Source organism: Eptesicus fuscus, chromosome 22, assembly GCF_027574615.1.
Source record: "Eptesicus fuscus isolate TK198812 chromosome 22, DD_ASM_mEF_20220401, whole genome shotgun sequence".
Lineage (NCBI taxonomy): Eukaryota > Metazoa > Chordata > Mammalia > Chiroptera > Vespertilionidae > Eptesicus > Eptesicus fuscus.
The window spans coordinates 14469901-14493332 of NC_072494.1; the positions used below are offsets into that span (position 1 = coordinate 14469901).

A 23432-nucleotide genomic window follows, 5' to 3' on the forward strand; every position below is an offset into this window, starting at 1 on the left:
TGCTGACCTGACAAGCTCAGGGAAGGCCTGCATGGCGGTCTTGCAAACAAGAGACGTAAAGTCACCACAGAGGATGGTCTGAAATTAAATCTTTAACTAAAACCAGTGATGGTGGGTAGTCACATGCTAGGCTGGTATCTTCACTGACAAGGTCAAACTTTACCTTAACTGAGCTTCTCTTAGCATCTGTGATAATATGTCCTTGAAATGTCTGGGTAACTTGTAACTTCCCTTCTTCCAGACCCCTTGGGGCACAACTTTACGTGACTGTTCGCCGGGTCAGATAAATTCTGTCACTGTTGTCAACTGTTAACTATCCTTCACCCACCAAAGTATGTATCTTATCATTTTACTTTAATCCAACCCCAGGGGTTTCCCTGCTTTGCTTTCTCCTGCCTCTAATCTATCACCAATGGGTTTTATGTAACCCACCCAGTCCCCTCTGATTGCAATGTATAAAAATAGATGAGAAACCACCATTGTCTGGAGCATTATCCCAATCTTTGAGATACTACCTCTGGCAATTGTTTGCTCAAACTCAAAATCCTTTGCAGGTTGGAATGTTTTTATGTTAACACTGTTCTACAGATAACAGCTTGGTCCTCATCTCCCTGCTCTCAGATCCTAACCCTGGTGGCCTGGCTCATCTGCCTTCTGCATTTTTGTTTCCTGCTGTTTTGCAAAAAGAAGCCCAGACAAGTGAGAGTCTCTCTCTCTCTCTCTCTCTATATATATATATATCCCAGTGCATGAAGTTCGTGCACATTAAAAGGGGATTAATTGGAGGAAATAATTTAATATTGCTATTTGCCCTTTCTCTATAATATAAGTATCAGAGATGAAAGAAAATTAGTTGTCAGGGCCAGTCTGACAGGTTGAACCGGGCTGAGGTAGGGAGGTGGGATTTGAGAAAAGACAGGACAGCAGGATTGGGAGGAGTCTGCAGGTAGTCATCGACCAACTGCACCTCTGCAAGCCGTGGAGCTACTGCAGCTAGCTTTATTAACCGCGTAATGCCCTTTAAACATAAGACACTAATCAGGGGATCAATCAAGAGGAAAACATTCTTTGTTCTTCTAAAATCACTAATGGAGGAATAAGTTGAAGGACAGTTCTTGTTACAATAAATCTCACTAATTGGATACATATTTTTAGGCAATCCATGAAAGTAGCTCTTATCCTACTGATAGCAGTCATATAAACAAACCTGGGAAAGCTTTGTAGGTAGGGGCTGCTCTCATTATTCTGATTAATTGCTATCCAAACAGGCCTGGCAAATCTTTTTTTTTGTTTTTTTAATTTCTTTATTAATTAAGGTGTCACATATTTGTCCTCATCTCCCCATTCCCATCCCACACCCCTCCCCACGGATGCCCCAACCCCCTGTTGAACTTAACCATTGGTTAGGCTCATATGCATGCACACAAGTCCTTTGGTTGATCTCTCCCCCCTCCCCCCACCCTCCCCTATCCTCCCTTTGAGTCCCGATAGTCTGATCGATGCCTCCTTGTTTCTGGTTCTGTTCTTGTTCATCAGTCTATGTTGTTCATCATTTCCCCTAGATGAGCGAGATCATGTGTCACTAGAGATATAAGAACTGAATGTGAGACGAGCAATAATAGTTATGCTGACAGGCAAATGAATCAGTCTGTAGTGAGTTTCTTTCTGGACCAACAGTTCTTTTGAGACCCAATTTCAATGTCCACCAGTTCCTTATGTGTACATGTCAGCACTGACCCCTCAGCTCTGGATGGTGGACAAATGGTGGTAACGGAGGTCCGACTCCCTCTGGTTTGGTCTCGGCCGGACCCAGGGGCACGGCTTCACCTGGACTCAGGGGCACGTGGCCTCACCCAGACCCAGGGGGCGCGTGGCCTCACCCGGGCCCGGGACCCAGCCTCACCCGGACCCAGGGGCGCATGGCCTCTCCCAGACCCAGGGGCGCGAGGCCTCACCCGGACCCAGGGGCGCGTGGCCTCACTTGGATCCAGGGGCGCACGGCCTCACCCGGACCCGGGACCCAGCCTCACCCGAATCCAGGGGCACAGGGCCTCGCCCGGACCCAGGATTCAGCTTCACCCGGACCCAGGGGCGCATGGCCTCACCCGGACCAAGGGGCGAGTGGCCAGGCCTGGGAAATCTGTGTGGGGGTAAGGGACTGAGCCTTGCTAGTCCCTTCAGGTGCAAGGACCTTGTCAACTTACACCCTGTCTCCAACAATTAGTAAAATGTATATGATAACCTTGCTCCTGTCAGGGTCTGGGGCACACCACGGGACCCAGAGTCAAGTCCCCGCCCACCCACATGCACCTCAAAATCTTGTGACCCAGACCCAGCCGCCCTCCCCCACATTGGGCTAGATCCTGACCTGGCCAGTCCCACCCTTGTCAAGCCCTGCCGGGCAGGGGGCGTAGCCGCAGGTCCCCTGGCTGGCCCGGTGCCAGGACGGGGGCGGGGGCGTTGCTTGAGGTCCCCCAGCCCAGACCGGGGCAGGGAGTGTGCCCACGAGGGCGGAGAAGCGTGTAGCCTCAGGTCCCTGCTGATTGCTGGTTAAGGCTCCTTATGGGAACTTGGCTTCAGCTGTGGGTGCAGCCATCTTTGTTACGAAGTGATGGTCAATTAGCATCACTAATTTATTAGCATCACTAATTTAGCATCACTAATTTATTAGATAGGATATATATATGTGTGTGTATATATATATATCCTATCTAATAAATTAGTGATGCTAAATGTGTATATATATATCTATATATATAGATATAGATATAATTTTCTCATATTTTTGTAGGTCTGTAACAAAGAACTTTATTTGAAAAAACAACACCATCCAAAACATTTCTCTCTTCCCTGGAACAATCCATTCTCTCTGAAAATACCAAAACAGGGGCACTAAAAATTAGTAATACACAGGAAGGGGGGATCATTTTGCTGAGAACCACAACATATTTTTCACTCTTTTTTGTTGCTGTTAATATTCACCCGAGTATAGTTGTCCATTGATTTCATAGAGAGTGGACAGTAGGGGTAAGAGACAGACACATGCCTATGAGACACACCCATTGGTGCCTCCTCCCTACTCACCCTGACCAGGGCAGGGGACCAAGCCTGCAATGGAGGTACATGCCCGTGACCGGAATTGAGCCCAGGACCCTTCAATCCGTATGCCCAACCTCTATGCACTGAGCCAAACCTGCTAGGGCTGTTTCACTCTTTTATGATAAAATAGCTTACCTGTTTGCGGGTGATCACACAATACCTAGAAGTCTGAATATCGCTGTACATTCGAGTCTGCTAAACTCATTCGAGGAAACGGTGCCTTATTTATGTGATTACCCTAGCCTAGGGATACCCAGTAACATTTTCTTAGACATTAGGCTATTCTGCCTTTTGAAGTCTGAGGCTGAAATTAAAATTGTGTAGGATATTTTACCTTAAATACCGGACTAAAGCGAAGCTATTGCTAGGGAAACAACCAAACACCTGCAGTGATTCCAAATGGCTCCGAAAGGACACATCACCAACAGGAGGGTCAGCCTTTAGAAATCTAATCCTTAACCCTTAACTCCAAAACTCATTTAATATATGTACTGGGAAACTTGATATTTAAATGGGCCAATTACAATGAGAGCAAACTCGTGCCAGCCTGTAGCTGCTTTTTTGGACAGTGGTACCGAGCTGTCGGTTAACAAAGGACTCACACTCGGACCCTCCCTCTGTTGCCCAAGAGGTTCAGACAGAAGCCTGCGCTTCACGAAGATCTCGAGATGCCGCCATGGTGAACAAGAGGGCTTCGGGCGGGCGCTGAACTGGGGGGGGGGGGGGGGGGGGATGGATCAGAGACGTGGCAAGCTCTTTCGCGGAGAAGATAGGTGGCTCTGAAAAGAGCCTTTGGGGGGGGGGGGGTCCATGCGTCCCGGGCGGGGCTCACTTGGAGCTGGTGTACTTGGTGACGGCCTTGGTGCCCTCGGACACGGCGTGCTTGGCCAGCTCGCCGGGCAGCAGCAGGCGCACGGCCGTCTGGATCTCCCGGGACGTGATGGTGGAGCGCTTGTTGTAATGCGCCAGGCGCGACGCCTCGCCGGCGATGCGCTCGAAGATGTCGTTGACGAAGGAGTTCATGATGCCCATGGCCTTGGACGAGATGCCGGTGTCGGGGTGTACCTGCTTGAGCACCTTGTACACGTAGATGGAATAGCTCTCCTTGCGGCTGCGCTTGCGCTTCTTGCCATCCTTCTTCTGGGCCTTAGTGACCGCTTTCTTCGAGCCCTTCTTGGGCGCGGGAGCGGACTTGGCCGGCTCAGGCATAGCGGGAAGCACCAGCGGCAGAAAAAAAAAAAAAGAGAGCAGGCACGCAAAGACAACAGCGGGACCGGGGCTACCGGAAGCGGCTCGGTACTTATAGAGGCTGTATGCAAATTAAGGCCCCGAGTACGCCGCGTTGTGATTGGCGGGTTTTCAGTGGCGCTCGTTTTGGGGTGGGGGCGAGATTATGCAAATAAGTGTATTCTGCCTGCGATCTCCTATTGGCCATCAGGACAAAGCTATGCTTTAGCCAATCAAAATGCTCGGTGAAGAATCGCCGTTCTGCCTATAAAAAGGTGAAGGGGAGCCGTTTAGGGCGACTTCCTCGGTCGTCAGTCGGGAGCTGCTCGCAGTACGTTGTCGCCGTCATGTCTGGTCGTGGCAAACAAGGAGGCAAGGCCCGCGCTAAGGCCAAGTCCCGCTCGTCCCGCGCTGGCCTCCAGTTCCCGGTGGGGCGTGTGCACCGTCTCCTGCGCAAAGGCAACTACGCCGAGCGGGTGGGGGCCGGCGCGCCGGTGTACATGGCGGCGGTGCTGGAGTACCTGACCGCTGAGATCCTGGAGCTGGCGGGCAACGCGGCCCGAGACAACAAGAAGACGCGCATCATCCCTCGTCACTTGCAGCTGGCCATCCGCAACGACGAGGAGCTGAACAAGCTGCTGGGCAAGGTCACCATCGCCCAGGGCGGCGTTTTGCCCAACATCCAGGCCGTGCTGCTCCCCAAGAAGACGGAGAGCCACCACAAGGCAAAGGGCAAGTGAGGCCGTGCGTCTGGCGCCCACCCAGCTCCCCGTTTCGGAGGGGCACCTGTGAAATCAAAGGCTCTTTTCAGAGCCACCCACTGTTTCAAGTAAAAGAGCTGTTATTGTCGTACCCAGTCTCCTCCGTCCCCACGTCCGCAGTAGAAAGTGCCAATCCCACCCCCTCCCGCGCAAGGATGCCGGTGCCAGCCACTTGACTTGCCTTGGGCTCCCAACCGTCCCTCCCCGCCCACGTGTCGAGCACTTCCCTGCCTAGGCTGGGCTGGGCTGGGCTGGGCGGGACGGGATGGGATGGGTCGGGCCCTAGACGAACCTCTCGAGCGCCACCGGCGACTCGGTTACAACGCCTCTGAGAGGCGGCGCGCAAGCTCCCTCACCCCCGAGACCTACGCCCAGCACTTGAGGCCAGGTAGGGAGGGGACCATCCACTGACACAACCCACCCCCGGTCGGTAGGAGGACGGGTCGTTTTCGGGACTGGGGCGAACCTGGACCTCGGCCTAACTGAGCCGACTGTCTCTAAAGGTTTTTCTGTGTGTGTGTGTGTGTGTTTTTGAAGCGAGAAGACGCCTTCCCGGCGGAGGTTAGGGCTTTCGGGGGCGGGGCCTTGTGCCCGGGGCGGACAATTTTCCGGTCCTAAAGGCGGGAAAAGCGATCCTTCTGATTGACGAAGGGGCCACCGGGGGCGTGGGGGTGGGGGAGGGGGCGGAACAAACGGAAGATTGAAGCTCGATTCGGGCGTGGAAAGGAAGGGGGCATTGCGGATAGCGTGTCCTAGGGAGTGAAGGGCTACGGAGGGACGTCCTGACAGTTGAGATTTTAAAAAGAAGAAAAAGGACTCGGCCTGAAAGAAAGGAAAAACCAGGTAGAAAAGGCTGTTGGCAAGCCGGAGAGCAGAAAGGGAGGCGACAGGGTGGGGGCAGGGAAGATTCTGCCCCAGCCAATCGGGCACGCCAGGGAGGGTGACATCACAGCCAATGAGCAGCCGGCGCGGGACTTTCAATTTTACCGTGCCGCCCAATCGGGAGAGGACTGTGGCTATAAAGGCGGCTGCGGCGGCCCGGGACCTCGCTACCGTTCCCGCCGTTGTGTCGTGCAGGTCGAATCTCGCATCGCCATGGCCCGTACGAAGCAGACCGCCCGGAAGTCGACCGGTGGCAAGGCTCCGCGCAAGCAGCTGGCCACCAAGGCGGCCCGCAAGAGCGCGCCCGCCACGGGCGGCGTGAAGAAGCCGCACCGCTACCGCCCGGGCACCGTGGCCCTGCGCGAGATCCGGCGCTACCAGAAGTCCACGGAGCTGCTGATCCGCAAGCTGCCCTTCCAGCGCCTGGTGCGCGAGATCGCGCAGGACTTCAAGACCGACCTGCGCTTCCAGAGCTCGGCCGTGATGGCGCTGCAGGAGGCGAGCGAGGCCTACCTGGTGGGGCTGTTCGAGGACACCAACCTGTGCGCCATCCACGCCAAGCGCGTCACCATCATGCCCAAGGACATCCAGCTGGCCCGCCGCATCCGCGGGGAGCGGGCCTAAGAAGCGCGCGCTCGGTTCCAGGTTCCATCCATCGCATCCAAAGGCTCTTTTCAGAGCCACCCACCACTGCACTGAGAAGCTGGTGCACTGGGGCCTCTCTGGGTGGGGACACATGTTCCGGGCCGGGTGCTGGGCGGGGCGGCGCGAGTGCCGGATGGGGGGCATGGGACTCGCAACACCGAGGGTGGGGGCAAAGCTGCAGGCGCCCGGGCTTCGGTCCTTGTTGCTGGCCGCCATCACGGGGATGTCACTCGGCCAGTTTGCAGTGTGGTTGCCTAGACATGGCCGCTGCTCGATGGGGCGAGGCCGGGGCGCCCACCTCCGCTTGTCGGGAAGTCCGCACAGTCCTGCCCGGTGAGGCTCTCGCGGGCGGTCTCTTGCACAAAGTCGAGGGCCCGAAGTAGGACCCCACCCCCACCCCAAACCGCGGGCGCACTTAACGGTCCAGAGCGCACCGGGGGGCCACTCGACAGCCGAGTCCCGCACGCCCTCGGCCTGGGGAGGAAAAAGTCGGCCCTTCTGTCCCGAGGGCTGGGCTGGGCTGGGCTGGGCTGGGCTGGGCTGGGCTGGGCTTCTTAAGCAAGTCCCCGGCCGGGGGCATGGGAGAGCGTGTGTGGACACAACTTGTGAGCCACTTGGGAGCTGGGTGTGCCACGGGCCGTTTCCGGCCCAGGTCCGCAGAGCGAGGCTCCCCGCACACCGCCAAGGAGGCCCCGGAGCCTTACACCCACACGTTCTTTCTCCAACTTATAGGTAAAGCTCCCTTTGCCTCTCAGAAAAGGGGGGAGAGCAGTGAAGGGGCTGGGGCCCTCCTGTTTCTGGATCACGGCAATTTCCAGAGCACGCCTCTGGCTCTCGGCCCAGTCCCTCATTCCCAGGGTAGGTAGGTATAGGGAGGGAGGGAGGCCTCAGTGCAGGCTGGGCCTCTTGTACTCTGAAGTTGCTAGTGACTTCAGACGTGTGCGGGTTGGGGGTGGCACAACCTCAAGGCAAACCTTGCGGGGACTAGGCAGACGCTGGGCTTTCCGAGATACAGTCTGAGGCTCTCGGGTGAGTGACTTACTTGCCCAGGCTCGGGTCCGGGAGCCCCAAGTAGCTGAGCACACCCTGAAGCCTGAGATGCTCCCGTCAGCAATCTGTCCTCTCCATAGCCTCTGCCTGACCCCAAGAGGGGCGCTGCTTTCACCTACCAGCCTCCCCGGCCTCCTACCCCCCCCCCCCCCCCATACACACACCTACAGGAAGCCTCCCTGGCTTTGTGCTCCTGTCACAGTCGTGGCCGACGCCACCCTCACAGCAGTCTTTCAAATCTTCCTATTATTGCTTTGGGAGACCGGCTCAAACTCGAGTTCATCGATACATACAAGAGAACCATATAACCTGTAGGTTTTAACTTTTGATCGTTTCTGTACTTAAATCACTTCCCTCCCCGCAGGTGGGAGCTCAAGGACAATGAAGGACAAGGTAAGTATTCGTGCTCTTCCTCTAAAAGTCTACCCTGGACCTGGGACTTGACCAAGTGAAAAAACATACGTCTGCCTTCAGACCGCGTGCTGCCTCGGCCTCGCAGGGGCTGGTGCCTGTGCCGGCGTAGGAGCTGTCGTGGCCCCGTGGACTCGGCCTTGGCTTCCCTGGCGGGGGACGTGGCCTTTGGGTTCACGCCCTCTCCCGGTCGTCGCCCCGACCCTTCTCCAGGTCCCCGTCTCGGCCTTCTGTTCTCCTCTCCACCGGGCCCATCAGTACCCTGGGCTCACCCCGGCTGGCCTTCGTCTTTCCCACCCGCCACTCGGGTGAGATCCTGGATTCCCTGCCTTCCACACCTCTGCCTCGGAGGAGTCCTCCCTCATCCGTACCTCCTGCTCACACCCCTGTCCTGACTGAGCTCTACCCCAATAGCTTCCTGACTGCCTCGTGCCCAGGTCCTTTCGGATGGGTAGTAGCCAATTTCCAAAGCTGCCTCATCTTGCCTCCCCGGGCTACAAACACACCTTCAGCTCCCCACCCCCGGCCCCCAAGCTAGCGGTTCAGGGCAGAAGTTCCTTCCTCGCGGCCTCTGTCCAAGTCTCAGCAGTCAACAAACATTATCAAATCTACTTTCTGTCTGTCTCCCTCCCTCTCTCTCTCCCTCCCTGGTCCCTGCCTTAACTGATGCCTTCACCAGCTCCGAGTATTCACGCTAGACTCTGCCCTGACGCTCAGCTTCCACTCCGTGTGAGAGGGATCTTGTCTCCAAGTGCATTCTTTGAGCCTGTCACTCTCACGCTTAAAAACGTCCCACCTCCGTCTCCTTCCCTATTCCCTTCAAAATGAAGTCCACCTTCTTTTGCGCCGCCGATCAGAGCGCTGGTGGCTCGTGTCCAGTAGGCACCCTGCACCTGGACAGTCGGGGATTTGAATCCCGGTCTTGCCCAGACAACAGAACAGGCAGGTTGTCTCCCAGCAAACGAATCTCTGGGGGCCTCCCTCTTCCCCACTTCCCTTTTTCATGTCCCGCGTGGTTCAGGGTTTGGGTTCTTAAGGAGGCCGCACACAAATGAAAGAGACTAGAAAAGTATGAATTTGGGAAAATTGGGGCCAGGCGGGAGCCCACCTCTAGGGGGAGGGCTACACCCCGCTGTGGCCTTGCTATCCCTTTTATTAAGGTTATGGGATACACCCATGGCCTTTAGGCAGGCAATTCCAATAATAGCCAAGCAGCAGGCATTTACATAAGACTAACAGGTGGAGGCTGCTTCCCCCACCAATGTCTCCACTAAACAATGAGTGATTAGCTCCGACCTTTCAGAGCATTTCAGGTTGACCAGCCTTCCGGATTCCCTGTCCACATCTCTCAATTCGTGGGACAATGATCTGTTTCTGGCATATCACCCCCCACCCCTGTTTCTTTTCTTGCATCTGCAGACCAGAAATAAACATATAAGAAAAATGTTTGAGTCCCGGTTTCAATGTCAAACTGTTCCTTATGTGTACATGTCAGCAATGATATCTGGATGGTGGACAAATGGTGGTGATGCAGGTCTGAACCTCTCTGGTTTGGTCCTGGGCAACCTGCAGCGATGGCACAGCTGCTGTCGGCTAACATGGCAAGGCGTCATCAGCGTCTTCCATCTCTGGACTGTTTCTCCTCTTGTCTTCGTGGTTGGAGTAGTCCTGCCCATTCCTCTGTTGCAGGAATCCACATGGTCTTGGGAGCTGTTTTCTGAAAATAGACATTCTCGAACAAAAGTTAATAAAGGAATCTTTTCTATAAATTTTACTTGGGATCCTTTTTATTTTTGCCCAAACGGTTTTCCTTTGGCTTATTTTGACACCATGTGTGTTTTTCATGGGTGTCTTGCTGTTTGCATTACAAATGAAAATTAATTTTCAAAGTAAAAAATTTCTAGATGTCATTTACTTTCAGGATCTTTTTCCTTACATAATATTACTCCACTATCCCCCCTTTTTTATTTAATTATTAGGAGGCTTTTGGAAAATTTTTATAATGCAGTCTTGATAACTTTACATTTTAATATTTTGCACAAAAATAGGACTGCTTTAGGTTCATTGCATGTTAAGCAATTTTACCATGAGATGCACTACCAATAGATACTTTAGTTAATACTTTAGGAACAGCTTTTTGTCCGGTACAATTAAATTCTCTTCAATATTCACTTATTTCAATTAGCCAATTTAATCTGAACACTTGACTACAATCTTAATTTACCCTGTAAATATTAATGGAGAGGATTATTTGCATCCTTGAGAAAGCCCTGGGCATTCCTGGGTTTAGGCTGGATTTAGATATAGGGTAGCTGCCGTCTGCCAAGTCTCTGTTGCCTGGGTCCCCATCTGAGCCGGGAGCTGGGCCAAGTCTCTCTTTGTTGCCTGGGCCCCGATCTGAGCTGGGCACGGGAAGCGCGAAGCAGCCATGGGGCAGGAGACCTCCCTCAGAGGGGGCGAGTGTTCAAGCCCCTGCAATGTTGGGGGGGTGAGGGTCTGTGCCCCACCTCTGTTGATCCCCAAGTTCTCTCCTGATGGCCCCTCTGCGACTGTGCCTGTCTTAGGTTGTTCCTTCCCTGAGGAATCTTACCCGTCTCTGGCTAACCAGCCATCCTCCGGGGCCAAGCAGGGTGATGTGAGGTTCAGGTCCGTCTCCTTGGTAGCCTATGCCCCTATGGCCTCCATGCCCAGCACCTGCCTTGGGATCCCCTCGCCTGCTGGCGGGGCCCCGGCACTCATCACAGATCTCGGGGAACCCAGGTTTCTTCTCCAGGGAGGGCCCAGCTCACGCCATTGGGCGAGAGACAGATCCACGGGACCAGCCACCACGAGGCTTCAACCTCGGCATGAACAGGGAGCTCAGGCAACAGCTGTGGGCAACTGGACTCTGAGAAGAGGGACCCTCTTGGCAAAAAGGGCAAGAGGGGCCAATATAGAATGCTCAGGTGCCTTCCCAGGGGGCCCTCCACACAGTGGAAGGGATTATATCCTTTCATGTCCTTTTTAAATTGCTGCCAAACATTCAAAGAATTAGTTTGTAAGTTTGTTTGGGATAATTGTACAATATGCTGTTGTAAAATATCAAAAATTACAATGACATTGTAGAATGATATCATGTAAGGATATCCTTTGCTCTGGGCCATGGCAATTCCATTTCAAACTGGCTGCCAGTTTCTTTTTGTATGGACAAGGTCTTAGTTACGCTTTCTGTACCTCTCCCAGGGGCAAGTAGTGATAGTCCCCTCCTCTGGTGTCCACGCAAAGCCAGAAACCTCTCTGTAATCTTACACACAAAGGAGCGGAGGTTTGATTTTGTCATACAAAAGGGGAGCTGGGTGGAGACCCCTGTGTAATTATACTTCCTTGCCCCACCCATGTTCCTCCTGGATGACCAACGTGTTTGGTATTATTGGTGACTACATTGGGCGGGGGATCCGCCCACGTAAGGGGTCTTACCCATGAAGGGTCAGGAACACAAGTCCAAAATACTTCCCCATTTGCCCCAGGTGATGTTACCGTACAGCTGATTACTGCTAGCGTGGCAAGACGGGCGTTCTCAGGCGTCTGTACCATTCTCCGGTGTCTGTACGTCTTCTTTCCCGTGCCCCAGGTGGTCTCCGGGCTGTTTGTTGTCCGGCTCGTCCTCCTCCTGCTCATCTTCAGTGGATGGCTTGGCGTCGCTGCTCTTGTGGCTCCAGGCGCAAGGTCCTCGTTAGTCTGGCTAGTTTCTCCTGGATCCCTGTTGCAGTTTAATATTTCTAGCAGGAATCCACGCGGGTCTGGAAAAATTCTCTAGAAATATACAAGCATACCCCTCTGCCAAAGGTTAATCATGGATCGGGTCCCTTCCATAAACCAGATACGGGATCTTTCCATTTAACTAGACCATTTTCTTTTGTTTTATTCTAACACCAATGTAGCTCCATAGGTGCTGTTCCATCCATCATCACAAGTGAAAAAATTTAAAGTAATTAAGGCTTGATGCAGCCTACCCCCGGCAGGTGATTTCTCCATCATCCCCCACTTTTCGTTTCTCAAGTTGGGATTTTAGCCGCTGATGCTGTCGTTCAATAATGGCCTGTCCTTGGGAATTATATGGCATTCCTGTAATGTGCTCAATTTTCCACCTTTTACAAAAATCCTGGAAATGACAGCTTGTGTAAGCAGGCCCATTATCAGTTTTAATAATTTTTGGAACTCTCATGACGGCAAAAGCAGCTAGGCAATGATGAATAACCCGTTTTGCCGTTTCTCCTGTAGATGCAGTAGCCCATAGGACTTTTGAAAAGGTGTCTACAGAGACATGTAATGCCCCAAGGCGTCCAAAGGAAGTATAATGCAGTTACATCCATTTGCCAGATAAGGTCTCTTAGCAGACCTCTAGGGTTGACTCCTGTGTTAGGCCCTTGAGGCAGATATAACGTGCAAGTGGGACATTCCTTCATAATCTGTTTTGCCTGTTGTCGAGTGATTGAGAATTGTTTAGACAGCATTTTGGCAGGCTGATGTAAAAGCTGATGAGATTCTAAGGCTCCTTTTAATAAAGCAACCCATTGATCAGCCTGTGCATTTCCTTTTCTTAAAGGACCAGGTAAGACACTATGAGCCCTGATGTGAGTGATATAAAGAGGATATTGTCTCTGTTGTGCAAGGACTACTGGAAAGCTCTATGTGACCAGCTTCTATTTGTTCATGTATTAATTCATGAATAGGATTGAATTTCTCCTTGGTTAATGGCCACTGATCCACCCATACAGGTCTATCATCTTCCCATTGGATAGGATCAGCATGAGGGTGAGGAGACTGAGCAGTGACCGATCCTAAAAAGGTTGATATCTGAGTTATTAATTGTCCTTTGTCGGTAACAATACATGAAAACATCCCGGCCCCTTAAGTTGACTGCAATTCCAGAGATGATGTAGGGCTGAAACCATCCTGTCTGTCCTTCCTCATCTTGCCACCTTAACACTGTGGCACTACGTTTTGTGTCATCAGGAACTCCCCCCCGCCCCACAACTGAGCCCATAGCTTCTGCCCTGGACCAACTTGGAGGCCAGAATTCTTTGCGGATAACACTAACATCCGCTCCAGTGTCCACTAGACCCCTAAATTGTTTTCCCTCTAGTCTTAAATTCATCATAGGACGGGTTTTGCTAATTTCATGTATCCAATAGATGTCCCAGCTTCCAAATCCTTGCATTCCTCTTTTCCTATTTATAGCCTCACCTTGCTGAACAGAAGTGTCTGAGCAATTCTTTGTCCTGGAGTAATTTGCATAACATGATTACATTCTACTATAACTTTAATTTCTCCTTCATAATTTGAATATCAATGACTCCAGGCAGAACAGTTAGTCCACTTAAGAGTGTTTCCACTCCTCCCTAAATTTAATCCTAAAGGTCCCCAAATTCCTGTAGGAACAGCTTGCCGAGCAATATCGACGGTCAAAGTGACCGCTATTGCGCTGTTAAGATCCAGGCCTGCGCTTCCTGGAGTTGCTCGGATGAGGGCATCCGCCGTGGGCCTTGCAGGGCAGATTTCCCCTATTGACGTCGGGGCTGGGGGGCGCCCCTCTGGCCGTTTCCCGGCCGGTGACCATGCCCTCTATCTGGATCTAGCGGCTGCCCGTTTCTATGAAACTTCGATCTACACTGATTGGCCCAATGGTTCCCTTTCTGACATCTAGGACAGATCGAATCTGGAGGCTGCGCGTTTACGCCTCTCCCTAGAGCGCCGCCCTGTGTCCTTCTCGGCTGCCTACATTCCTTTCGGAAATGTCCTGCTTTTCCACACTTGTAACACCTCTTATTCCCCACATCCTGACTATTTCTTCTCAGAGGCGTCAGCCATTTCTTACAGTCAGCATTGGCATTTTCATAAGCTAAATGCCGAATTAAAATGTCTCCTGCCGTCTCGTGTTGAACCTGTCGTCTCACTGCTCGAGTGAGACGAGCCACAAAATCAGAAAATGACTCTGTAGGGCCCTGCATACATTTGCTAAAAGATCCCTCAGCGTCCCCTTTGGCTGGTAAGGCCCACCAAGCTTTCCTCCCGCAAAGTCTAATCTGCTCATACGCCTGTGGCACATAACGGAGCTGATTTCGCACATCCATGTACTGTCCCAGTCCTGCCAGCATTTCGTAAGTTACGTGAGCGTTCGGCCCTCCGTTGGCGCGGGCTTGCTCTTCACATTTCTCCAAATATTCTCCCTTCCACAGTAAATAATCTCCTCCGTCCAGAGTGGCACGAGCCAGAGAATACCAATCAGAAGGAGCTAAGGAGGCCTCGGAAATGTTATTCATAATCTCTCCTGTAAAAGGAGCCGTTGGACCGTTTTCAACAACGCTCTCTCGCAAAGCTTTTATCATCTCAAAATCCATTCTTTCATGGCGCCTCATTATCTGGTTTGGGCGCTGGGGGTCAGCTACTGGTGTCACAGGAAAAGCCGGCCTTTCTTCCCCCGACATGTCCTTCCTGCCTTCCCTGATGGCTCTCTGGATGGATGACTCTACCGGCGGCGAGTTAGGTGTTTCAGGATGAGGACGTGGAGGTGGAGGGGGCCTGAAAGGCCATTCCTCCGGTTTTCCTTCCCGCTCCTCTCCAGGAGGGGAGGGGACCAGGGGCGGAGGCTCCTCCTCAGCCTCTCTACACGCCTCTGGCGAACGCCATATTGTGTTCCCCATGAGAAACAGTTTTTTCAGGTAAGATTTTTCCTGCTGCTGACCTTTTTTTCAAATTTTGACCAACTTTTTGCCAAACATTCGAGATTTAATGTACCTTCTTCAGGAAACCGAGGGTTATGTTCTATAACATCAAACAAAAACTATAAAAGAATACCTTCTGAAACTTTTAATTCCTTAAGCATACAAACCAAAAAGTGTATAATAGAATTTACTTTATAACCTAATTCTGCCCCATTAGCCTGGCTGAAAAAGACGTTCCCACCCTACTTACAGATCAGATCCGGTTTCTGCAGCTGGTCCTGGGGGTGAATTTCCCTCACCTTTTCCGGTGATCTTTTCCACACCTTTTCTCGGTGTATTTTTCCCTTCCTTCGCTCTAGGCGAAAATATCATCCCCTCAAGATGTCCCTGTTCGAAGGCGTCAGATGTGGAAACACCTTTCCACGTCCCGCGTGGTTCAGGGTTCGGGCTCTGGAGGAGGCCGCACACAAATGAAAGACTAGAAAAGTATTAATTTGGGAATCTTGGGGACTACACCCGCTCTGGCCTTGCTATCCCTTTTATTATGACTATGGGTTACACCCAGAGCCATTAGGCAGGAAATTCCATAATAGCCAATCAGCAAGAATTTACATAAGAATAACAGGTGGAGGCTGCTTCCCCCATCAAGGTCTCCATTAAACCTTGAGAGATTAGCTCCGTCCTTTCAGGGCAATTACGGTTGACCAGCCTTCGGATTCCTTTTCCACATCTCTCTACTGGTGAGGACAATGGGCGGCTTCCGGCAATCTGGGGAGGAACAGGTTTTTAGACCCCAAAGATGTCACATTTGGCCGTGCTGACAATTTTCGGGGGATGTTGGAAGAGGCTTGGGGGTAGGATCCGGGGCTGAGAGGGAAGTACACACAGAAAGGCAGAAAGAGGAGGAAGGAGGGCACAAAAGAAAAGGGGGGGTGGGTGACAGACCTCTAGGGTCCTCGCTGCTATAAAGGGGTGCGGGGTGGGAGGGAGACAGCCTGGTTAAGGCTGGAGGCCCCTTATGGTTAGCGCCAGGGCTCCTGACCCCCTGACCCCTAGCCAGGAAAAGGTCCCAGAGAAAAGACTGGGCTCTCCATATCCTCATGGCACAGCAGGATCCTCACTGCACTCACTTCTCACCCCCTCCCCCTCATACACACGGGGCGCAGAGCAGAGCCTTACACTCCGTCACAAATCTATTAATAACATCAGCATCCTTGACGTCAGTGCCAACTACCATCAAGTCGTTAAATAAATACTAAATTGGTAAACCGTTTCCACCACACGACCAGCTTCCAGGCTGCGCGGCCTGGGCAGTAAAACACCCGGGTTCCTAGGTGGCTTGTGGCTCCTGTTTCCATCACCTCCTCTCATTCAGCTTCACAGGAACCCTGGGAGGGAAGGAGAGCTTTTCTTTATTCCTGGTGAATGCCTGAAGGAACCAAACCTGGGGAGGAAGGGAGACACCTGGGAACGTGTGCCCACCCGGTGGGGATGGGGGGTGGATGGGACTTGAGCCTGGGCCGGCCTTGTGTCGCTTTGCATTCCATTAAAAAACAATACATAATATTTGCCTATAGAGGTACAGCATCACTACATACTGACAGTAGCTCTCATTCCTGACTCCAAACGACAGCAAGATACCATTTCATACCACCTACCGCACGTCCACGCACACACACCTAACGACTGAAACAAGGCGCACAAAAGGGTTTCTTTCCACTTGGGATATTCTCAACTTCGGGTTTTCTGTCTCATTCATTGAAGATCTCCGCTCCCACGTTCTAAACTGATCTTACCACCTTTCTCTGAGAACCACCGCCAGAGAAAACTACGAAAACACTGGACGGGTAAACTGCCAAATGTGTTTTAGAATGGCACCCGGGATCTAATCCTGTATGTCCTGTCCTTGATTTTTCAATGGCTGTGCATTGGATCGGATCGGATTGGATTTTGCGAGTGCACCGTCCAACCCGAGCAGGGCCGAGCCGCCTGGCCCTCTCGCGTTGCACAAGTGGGAAGGGAACCCCAAAAAGGACGACGAAGCTCACAACGACCAAGTGGCAGAACTGGCATCTCAGGACCGCACATCGGGGGCTGCCCTGACACTGACCGTGAGGATGGGTGACTGGACCTCGCCTCCTGTTGCTGGCTGACACTCCTCACGGCCCAGTAAAAGGACCGCACTTGTGGATAAAACGCCTCAAAGCAAATGGCTACAATGACCTCCCTTCAACAGGAGTCCCCGAGGCAGTAAACCAGCTGCCTAGCTCGGAACACGCAGGGAAGGCTGCGCTCCAGAAACCGGAGGGAGGAACGACAGGATGGCTTCCATACAGAGAAGTCCCAGCCTCCACTCCCACCCCAACCCTTCACCCCTCACCCCTCACCCCTCACCCCTGACCCCGACGGACCCGTTTCTGTAAAAAATGTGGACTCAGATTATGGAAACCTCGATGAGTCTCGGAGGCAGCACTGCCCCGATTGGCTGGATCCGCACTGACCGCTGTCGAGCCCTGCGGATTGGCCAGGCATCACCCAAATGCGGACACAGCTGCGCAGCTCCCACCGGATGGGGAAGGCCGCAGTCTGGTCCGTGGAAGTCGATTGCGGACACAGAAGGGCCGGCTCAGCAAAAAGAACAAAAGCACGTGGACCTGCTTGTCTAAGCGAGTCATTGTTTAAACATAAAACGGGGGCAGTTTGGGGAACAGCTTGTGGTGCAGGATGTTTTGAGGATGTTGAGTGCCACGTTTTAAAAAGTGCCCAGCTCCCCCAAGGACTCTATGGGTGGCCCTAAAAAGGGCCTTTAGGGATGCCGCACGTTGTGAGCCCGCAGCAGGTCTAACCGCCGAAGCCGTACAGGGTGCGGCCCTGCCGCTTCAGGGCGTACACCACGTCCATGGCCGTGACCGTCTTGCGCTTGGCGTGCTCCGTGTAGGTGACGGCGTCCCGGATGACGTTCTCCAGGAACACCTTCAGCACACCCCGAGTTTCTTCGTAAATGAGACCCGAGATCCGCTTGACACCCCCACGCCGAGCCAGACGCCGGATGGCGGGCTTGGTGATGCCCTGGATGTTGTCTCGCAGGACTTTGCGGTGCCGCTTGGCGCCACCTTTGCCGAGGCCTTTCCCGCCTTTGCCTCTCCCAGACATGGCAGTACCTGCTCAGACCTGAACACACAAGCGTCGCGGTGTCGGGGATGGGAGCTCGGCCCCTGATATACGAGACCGTCGGACCGGATTGAAAACCTCAAGCGGTCGCCATTGTCCCCGCCCCTCCACCGTTTCGCTCCTTTTTTTACCTCCCGCCCTCCAGGCCGCCCTCTAGCGGCCACTATCCGCCACGGTCCCGGGAGAATTCGGGTCCCAAAGAGCCAGGCTTCCGGATCCCACAGCTGTTTTCCTCTCCTTCTCGCCGTCTGCGGGCTCCCCCACCCCCACCCCCACCCCAACCCGCAGGCATTACACGTAGGCGAAGGGAAAAGGTCTCTGGCGGGGCGGAGACCAGGAGAGCGGATACGAGTCCAGAGAGCGCAAGCTCCGGGCTTCTTCCCAACCAGAGGATCCCAGGCTCCAAACAGTAAGCAAAGAAAAGGCAACAAAAAAAAAGAAAAGGCAACAAAAGCTGTTTCCGATCGGTAGACCGACTGACGGTCGGACGAGCCCACCTCCTCCAGGGCGGCCGGCACGGGGGCTGGAGGGGGAAGGGGCCCAGGGTTCCTCTCCATTTTGTTGGTGCCGATGCCCATGCGTCCAAGACCTACCGCCTGGCTCCTCCGAACGGGACAGCATTTGGAGGCAGGACCTTTAAGAAGGCGATTAGGTGAACGTGGGGTCACTAGGGTGGGCCCTGATCCAGCGTGGGCCCCGTCCTTATGAAAAGAGGGGGTCCGGGCACAGGCAACACGGCGGGCAACTGTGGGGGGACACGGAGAACACAGCCGTCTGCAGGCCAAGCAGAGGCCTCGGGAGGAAAGGAAACCTGAGGGGCCCTTTTCCGGTCCTCCAACCAGTTTTTGGAGTTTCTTCTTGATATTTCTTGCTCTTTGAGAAATGAAATAAGTGCCTAGCGCTACTTTCCCTCCTTCCCGCTCGGCACTAGGGAGTATACTTTTTAAAGCATCCTCCTAGACTGAAGCTCACCCTTAGAACCACTAGTTTAGTCGGTGGGCACGTCCCCTCTCCCCTTCTCCTATTTGATTTCGCTTAAAATCTTTAATGTCCTCCAGAGTATCTCAGTGCGGATCCGATATTTTAAACCTACCTTGCTTTTAATGTTAAAAACACACACCAAACGATGGTGATACTTGCAATAGAAATGCTATCACTTGCAACTGAGATTTTAATTGAAATGAAACATCTTGAACACTGAATTCTCTGACTTATTTCTCACCTGGGCAGCTTCACAAATGTCATACTTGCCGCTTTTCCCCTGGTTCTCCTCCCCCCACCAACCCTTTACTGTGAATCCATAGGACGTCAGACTTTCTGCTCTACATTCAGAGCCTGACACAAGCCCCACTTCAACAGCCATGCCTTCCTCCCCAGATTCCAGCAGGCAGTGGCTTGTCAAGATTCCTATAGTAATTATTGTCTACATTTCTTCACTATTTTTATTGTTGTCTACATTTTTTATCGTACTGTTACAGGATTCCAGGGCAATAGGAATAGAATAGGGAAACTGAGACAGGAAAGCTAAGGCCAAACAGTATGTGAAATTTGCAACCAGTTTGTAAATAACAAGCCATTATCTTCCCCAGCCAAGGACACTTGAGAGCAAATGACTAAAAAGCTTCCCTAACAAAAAAGTGCAGGAATGGAGGGGGAAGGGGAAAGAGGGGAGGGAAAAGGCAGTTTTACTCCCTAAGCAGAGAAGCCAGCAGTCTCAAGGATTGGCCAGATAACATTGCCAGGCGCTTCTCATGAATTCTAGAAAGGCCACACAAAGTAACACGAGACCTTGAGGAGAATTTAATCTATACCAGCCGAGGAGTTTTGAGACCTACAGACAAGTGAATGATAGAACTCCTCGGACCCCCACCCACCTTGCTCTTCAGAGTAGCTGAGAGCCTGTAGGCGCTTCATAAGCCAGATGTGTATAGACTTGCTTGCCTTGCTTCTTTAACAACGTTTCTTGATTTAATAAACTGGCTTGATCACAGTGTAATCAAGTTCTCTGGTATAAATTCATTTCTATGAGAAGACAAGGTTTGAGGTTGGGGACAGCCCTATCCGACTGGGTGGAGGCTGTCTGATAACACCTCTCCGGTGTCAGTGAGAGGTGGCTCTAGCAATACTGAATATGCTGCCATGTGGCATTCAACCATACATAGAAGTAACACATGCGTGTATGTGTGTATGTTATGTATTCTTTTTCTTCCACATTCTAATTAGCTCCTAGGAGGCCAGTGGACTTGCTGACATCTCCATTGTCAAGCCCCATGTTTTAAACCTAGTTCACCTTCAAAGTGTTTGACAACAGTCAAGTGTAGAGACCAATAAAGCAATAGCTGGCTTTTCTTTTGGGAACTGACAAGGTTTTTCCCCTCTTGACTATGTATAGGCTAAACTTGGCTGTAAACTTATGAGCACAGAATGCTGAGAAAGTCTTGACTTGAAAATGTAATAATTGCAAAGCTATAAATAGGCTTAAGAATTAGAGGTATGGATGTACATTTCAATTCAAGAAAATTTAGAAGCGGTAGTACAGAGAATGACACTATTCTTTACTGTGCTGATATAGGATAAATAGCTTTTGCCTTCTCAGTGATGAAATTGTGCTGTCTGTATTGATGGTGGGTATGTTCCTGCAGGCCTGTCATTCTAAGCTACAAAAGTCACATGCCTGAATTGTTACTTGAAGACTTGCTTTCAAGACATTAAGGTTATTAGTTTGCTTTTACAGCATATTGTCTCTGCGTCTGTAACTTTACAGTATTTTCACTTAAAGACGGCATATCTCATAGGTCCTTGACAACTTTTCCTGAATGTAGTACCCCAAAATGGAAATCTAAGAGATGCAAGGTACAGCAAACCCCCACGAGGGGCCTTTTTATTGAACAAAAAAACAACCCAGGAAACCAAGAACATTTTCACACACTGGTTAGACAACTGCCAAATACTTTACAACTGCCCTAGTAACACAGGGCAGGGCAAAAGTAGGTTTGCAGTTTAGCTCACAAGCTTATTCTTGTATTTTTTATTACTGGATTGATTTCTATACGAACTACTGTAATCCTACTTTCACACACACCCACCCCTGTATTTGGATGACTGATAACTGACTGGATTTAACTTGTGAGAACTCTTGCACCTTTTCAAGTGAGCAGTGTAGTATCTCACAAAGCACCAGCCTATGCTCAGGTCCCTAAAGCCACCAGGGTCACTCCCTGTAAGTGTACGGCTACCCCCCCACTTTGATCAAACAATTGTACCGAGACTGTAGAGCAACTTCACCTTGCTACTTTCCCCAGCGGGAGACCGTGACTAAACACGCTAAACAACCCGAAATGATTTAACCTGGGGAACAATAACCTTATGGATTGAGAAAATGGGAGGCTCAGATTTTTAAGTCTTAGTAAAACCTGGGTAGTCCTTCAGGCAGCACCATACCCCCCCCCCCCCCCCGTGGCAAAGGCAGTTAACCATTCTGGCCAAACAAGTGCCCAGCTCTTCCAAGGACTCTATGGGTGGCCCTAAAAAGGGCCTTTAGAATTGTGCACGCGCAAGCCCGCAGCAGGTCTAACCGCCGAAGCCGTACAGGGTGCGGCCCTGCCGCTTCAGGGCGTACACCACGTCCATGGCCGTGACCGTCTTGCGCTTGGCGTGCTCCGTGTAGGTGACGGCGTCCCGGATGACGTTCTCCAGGAACACCTTCAGCACACCCCGAGTTTCTTCGTAAATAAGACCCGAGATCCGCTTGACGCCCCCACGCCGAGCCAGACGCCGGATGGCGGGCTTGGTGATGCCCTGGATGTTATCTCGCAGGACTTTGCGGTGCCGCTTGGCGCCACCTTTGCCTAAGCCTTTACCGCCCTTGCCTCTCCCAGACATGGCTACCAGAACCTGAAGACAAGTCTTGGTCACGGTGAGCCCAGCTTATGCCTTAATATACAAGACCAGCGGACCAGATTGAAAACCTGGAGCGCGCGGGCGGGAAGCAGTCGGAAATGTCCCCGCCCCTCCAGTTTCTCTCTTCCTGTGTGTCCTCCCCCTTCTCCACGCTCCACGCCGCCCTCTGTCTGCCGCAGTCCTGGGAGGATTCAGATTCCAAAGCCAGGCTTCCGGATTCCACAGCTGTTTTCGTCGTTTTCTAGCCGAGTGGGCTCTCCCTAGGAGTTAAATTTAGGCGAAGAGGAAAGGTTTTGGGGGGCGACACAGAAGAGCATATACGAGTGCAGAGACGGAACGGTGACGAGAGTTCCAGTGCCGAGTCTAGTTTCAACAGCAGGGTCCCAGGCTTCCAATCGTGGTTGTAGAAAAGGGCTACAAGCGGCACCGAACACTGGGCTAAGAGAGGGATCGGGCAATCCCCAGAGCGGCACCTGGGACATGGGGGAAGGGAGGAGGGCGAAGTCGCCATAACGCCCGAGTTTGGTCCCTGTTTTGGTGGTGTGGGCCAGAATACCACCTCACCCAGGAGAAATGAGATCCTAGGACACAGCTCTCGCTATGTAGGCAAACCTGGAGATCCGTGAATCCAATGCACTGTCCTCCAAAGCTCTGCTTAAAGAAGCAATAGACACAGAAAGAGGACGGAAGGGCATTCTGTAACTTTATGCTGAAACGTTGGCCCTTGTTTTCAGCCAGGACTCAGTTCCCAAATCGTGTACCCATTGAGACTCCACGTAGAGCTCCAAAGTTTGCCGAATTGGGTTTCGCAAGTTGACACCTACTCCATATTGACAATCTTTACCAGAAACTGCTCTGTGCAATTGATTGGGGTCCTTACTGATACCACATTCATTTGCCAGGGCCTTTTTAGGCCAATTCGTGAGAAGATGCGGTTTCTCCATCAGGCCGGTAAGTGTTTTTGAGAAACGTTTATCTTTAAAAAATCTGAGCCTTCTATCTCTCCTTTGGCTCTACCTACTGTATGCTAATGAATCCCAAACCTGTATCCAGATTCCTAGGCTTCATGCATGTAGATCTCCTGTTTGTTCTTTAGTCATTTTAAATTCAAAACTAAAACTATCCAAAAATCAAAATATTTGAAGTGAAAATCACTAATGTGGGACTCGCATGATGACTGAGAAACGGTGCCACCGTGCATCACATGTCTAAAACACATGTAGATGTTGAAGGGTAGTAGAATATGCCACCCCAAAATGTGAACAGTTTAGGACGTGCCATACCAAAATCATGTTTTGGTGTGTTATTTTGAACCATATGTACTTGAAAAAAACAGCAATTTCAGGGACAGACTTTTTTTCTTTTTTTATACTTGAAATCTCTCTTGGTAGATTCTATTTTAATTGCACCCCATCCCATCCCCAGCAAAGAATGGACAACCTCTTGGTTATTTTAATCGGGCAAGGGTTGGGGGAGGAGGGAGGATGCTAATGCATGTTAGATCATACAGGACAGACTTTCTCTGAATTCCCCTTATCTGCCTATAGACAGATCCCCAAAAAAGAACTCAATTTTCTGGACT

The 23432-nt window shown here is 51.7% G+C and overlaps 4 protein-coding genes across 6 annotated transcripts; 2 read left to right on the forward strand and 2 right to left on the reverse strand.

The window, feature by feature from the left end:
* Window positions 1-3709: 3709 nt before the first annotated feature.
* On the forward strand, window positions 3710-8057 carry LOC129147863 (histone H3). 3 transcript variants are annotated; one of them, XR_008555082.1, is made up of 2 exons: window positions 3710-3778; window positions 8029-8057. XR_008555082.1 is itself a non-coding variant. In XM_054711480.1 (2 exons), the coding sequence occupies exons 1-2, from the start codon at window positions 3776-3778 to the stop codon at window positions 6591-6593; spliced, it is 432 nt and encodes a 143-aa protein (XP_054567455.1). In that variant the 5' UTR covers window positions 3744-3775; the 3' UTR covers window positions 6594-6669. The 3 variants fall into 3 exon arrangements, 2 of the variants coding, with proteins under 2 accessions (XP_054567455.1, XP_054567456.1); XM_054711480.1 differs by lacking the exon at window positions 8029-8057 and adding an exon at window positions 6165-6669 and having other exon boundaries at window positions 3744-3778; XM_054711481.1 differs by lacking the exons at window positions 3710-3778; window positions 8029-8057 and adding exons at window positions 5381-5475; window positions 6165-6669.
* Window positions 3903-4347, reverse strand: LOC129147868 (histone H2B type 2-E). Its single transcript, XM_054711487.1, has one exon. It carries the CDS (start codon window positions 4306-4308, stop codon window positions 3928-3930), a length of 381 nt encoding a protein of 126 aa, XP_054567462.1. The 5' UTR covers window positions 4309-4347; the 3' UTR covers window positions 3903-3927.
* On the forward strand, window positions 4573-5178 carry LOC129147866 (histone H2A type 2-A). Its single transcript, XM_054711484.1, has one exon. It carries the CDS (start codon window positions 4674-4676, stop codon window positions 5064-5066), a length of 393 nt encoding a protein of 130 aa, XP_054567459.1. The 5' UTR covers window positions 4573-4673; the 3' UTR covers window positions 5067-5178.
* Window positions 8058-21408: 13351 nt separating the features above from the next.
* Window positions 21409-21849, reverse strand: LOC103298949 (histone H4). The gene has a single exon (XM_008155796.3). It carries the CDS (start codon window positions 21830-21832, stop codon window positions 21521-21523), a length of 312 nt encoding a protein of 103 aa, XP_008154018.1. The 5' UTR covers window positions 21833-21849; the 3' UTR covers window positions 21409-21520.
* Window positions 21850-23432: the final 1583 nt, after the last annotated feature.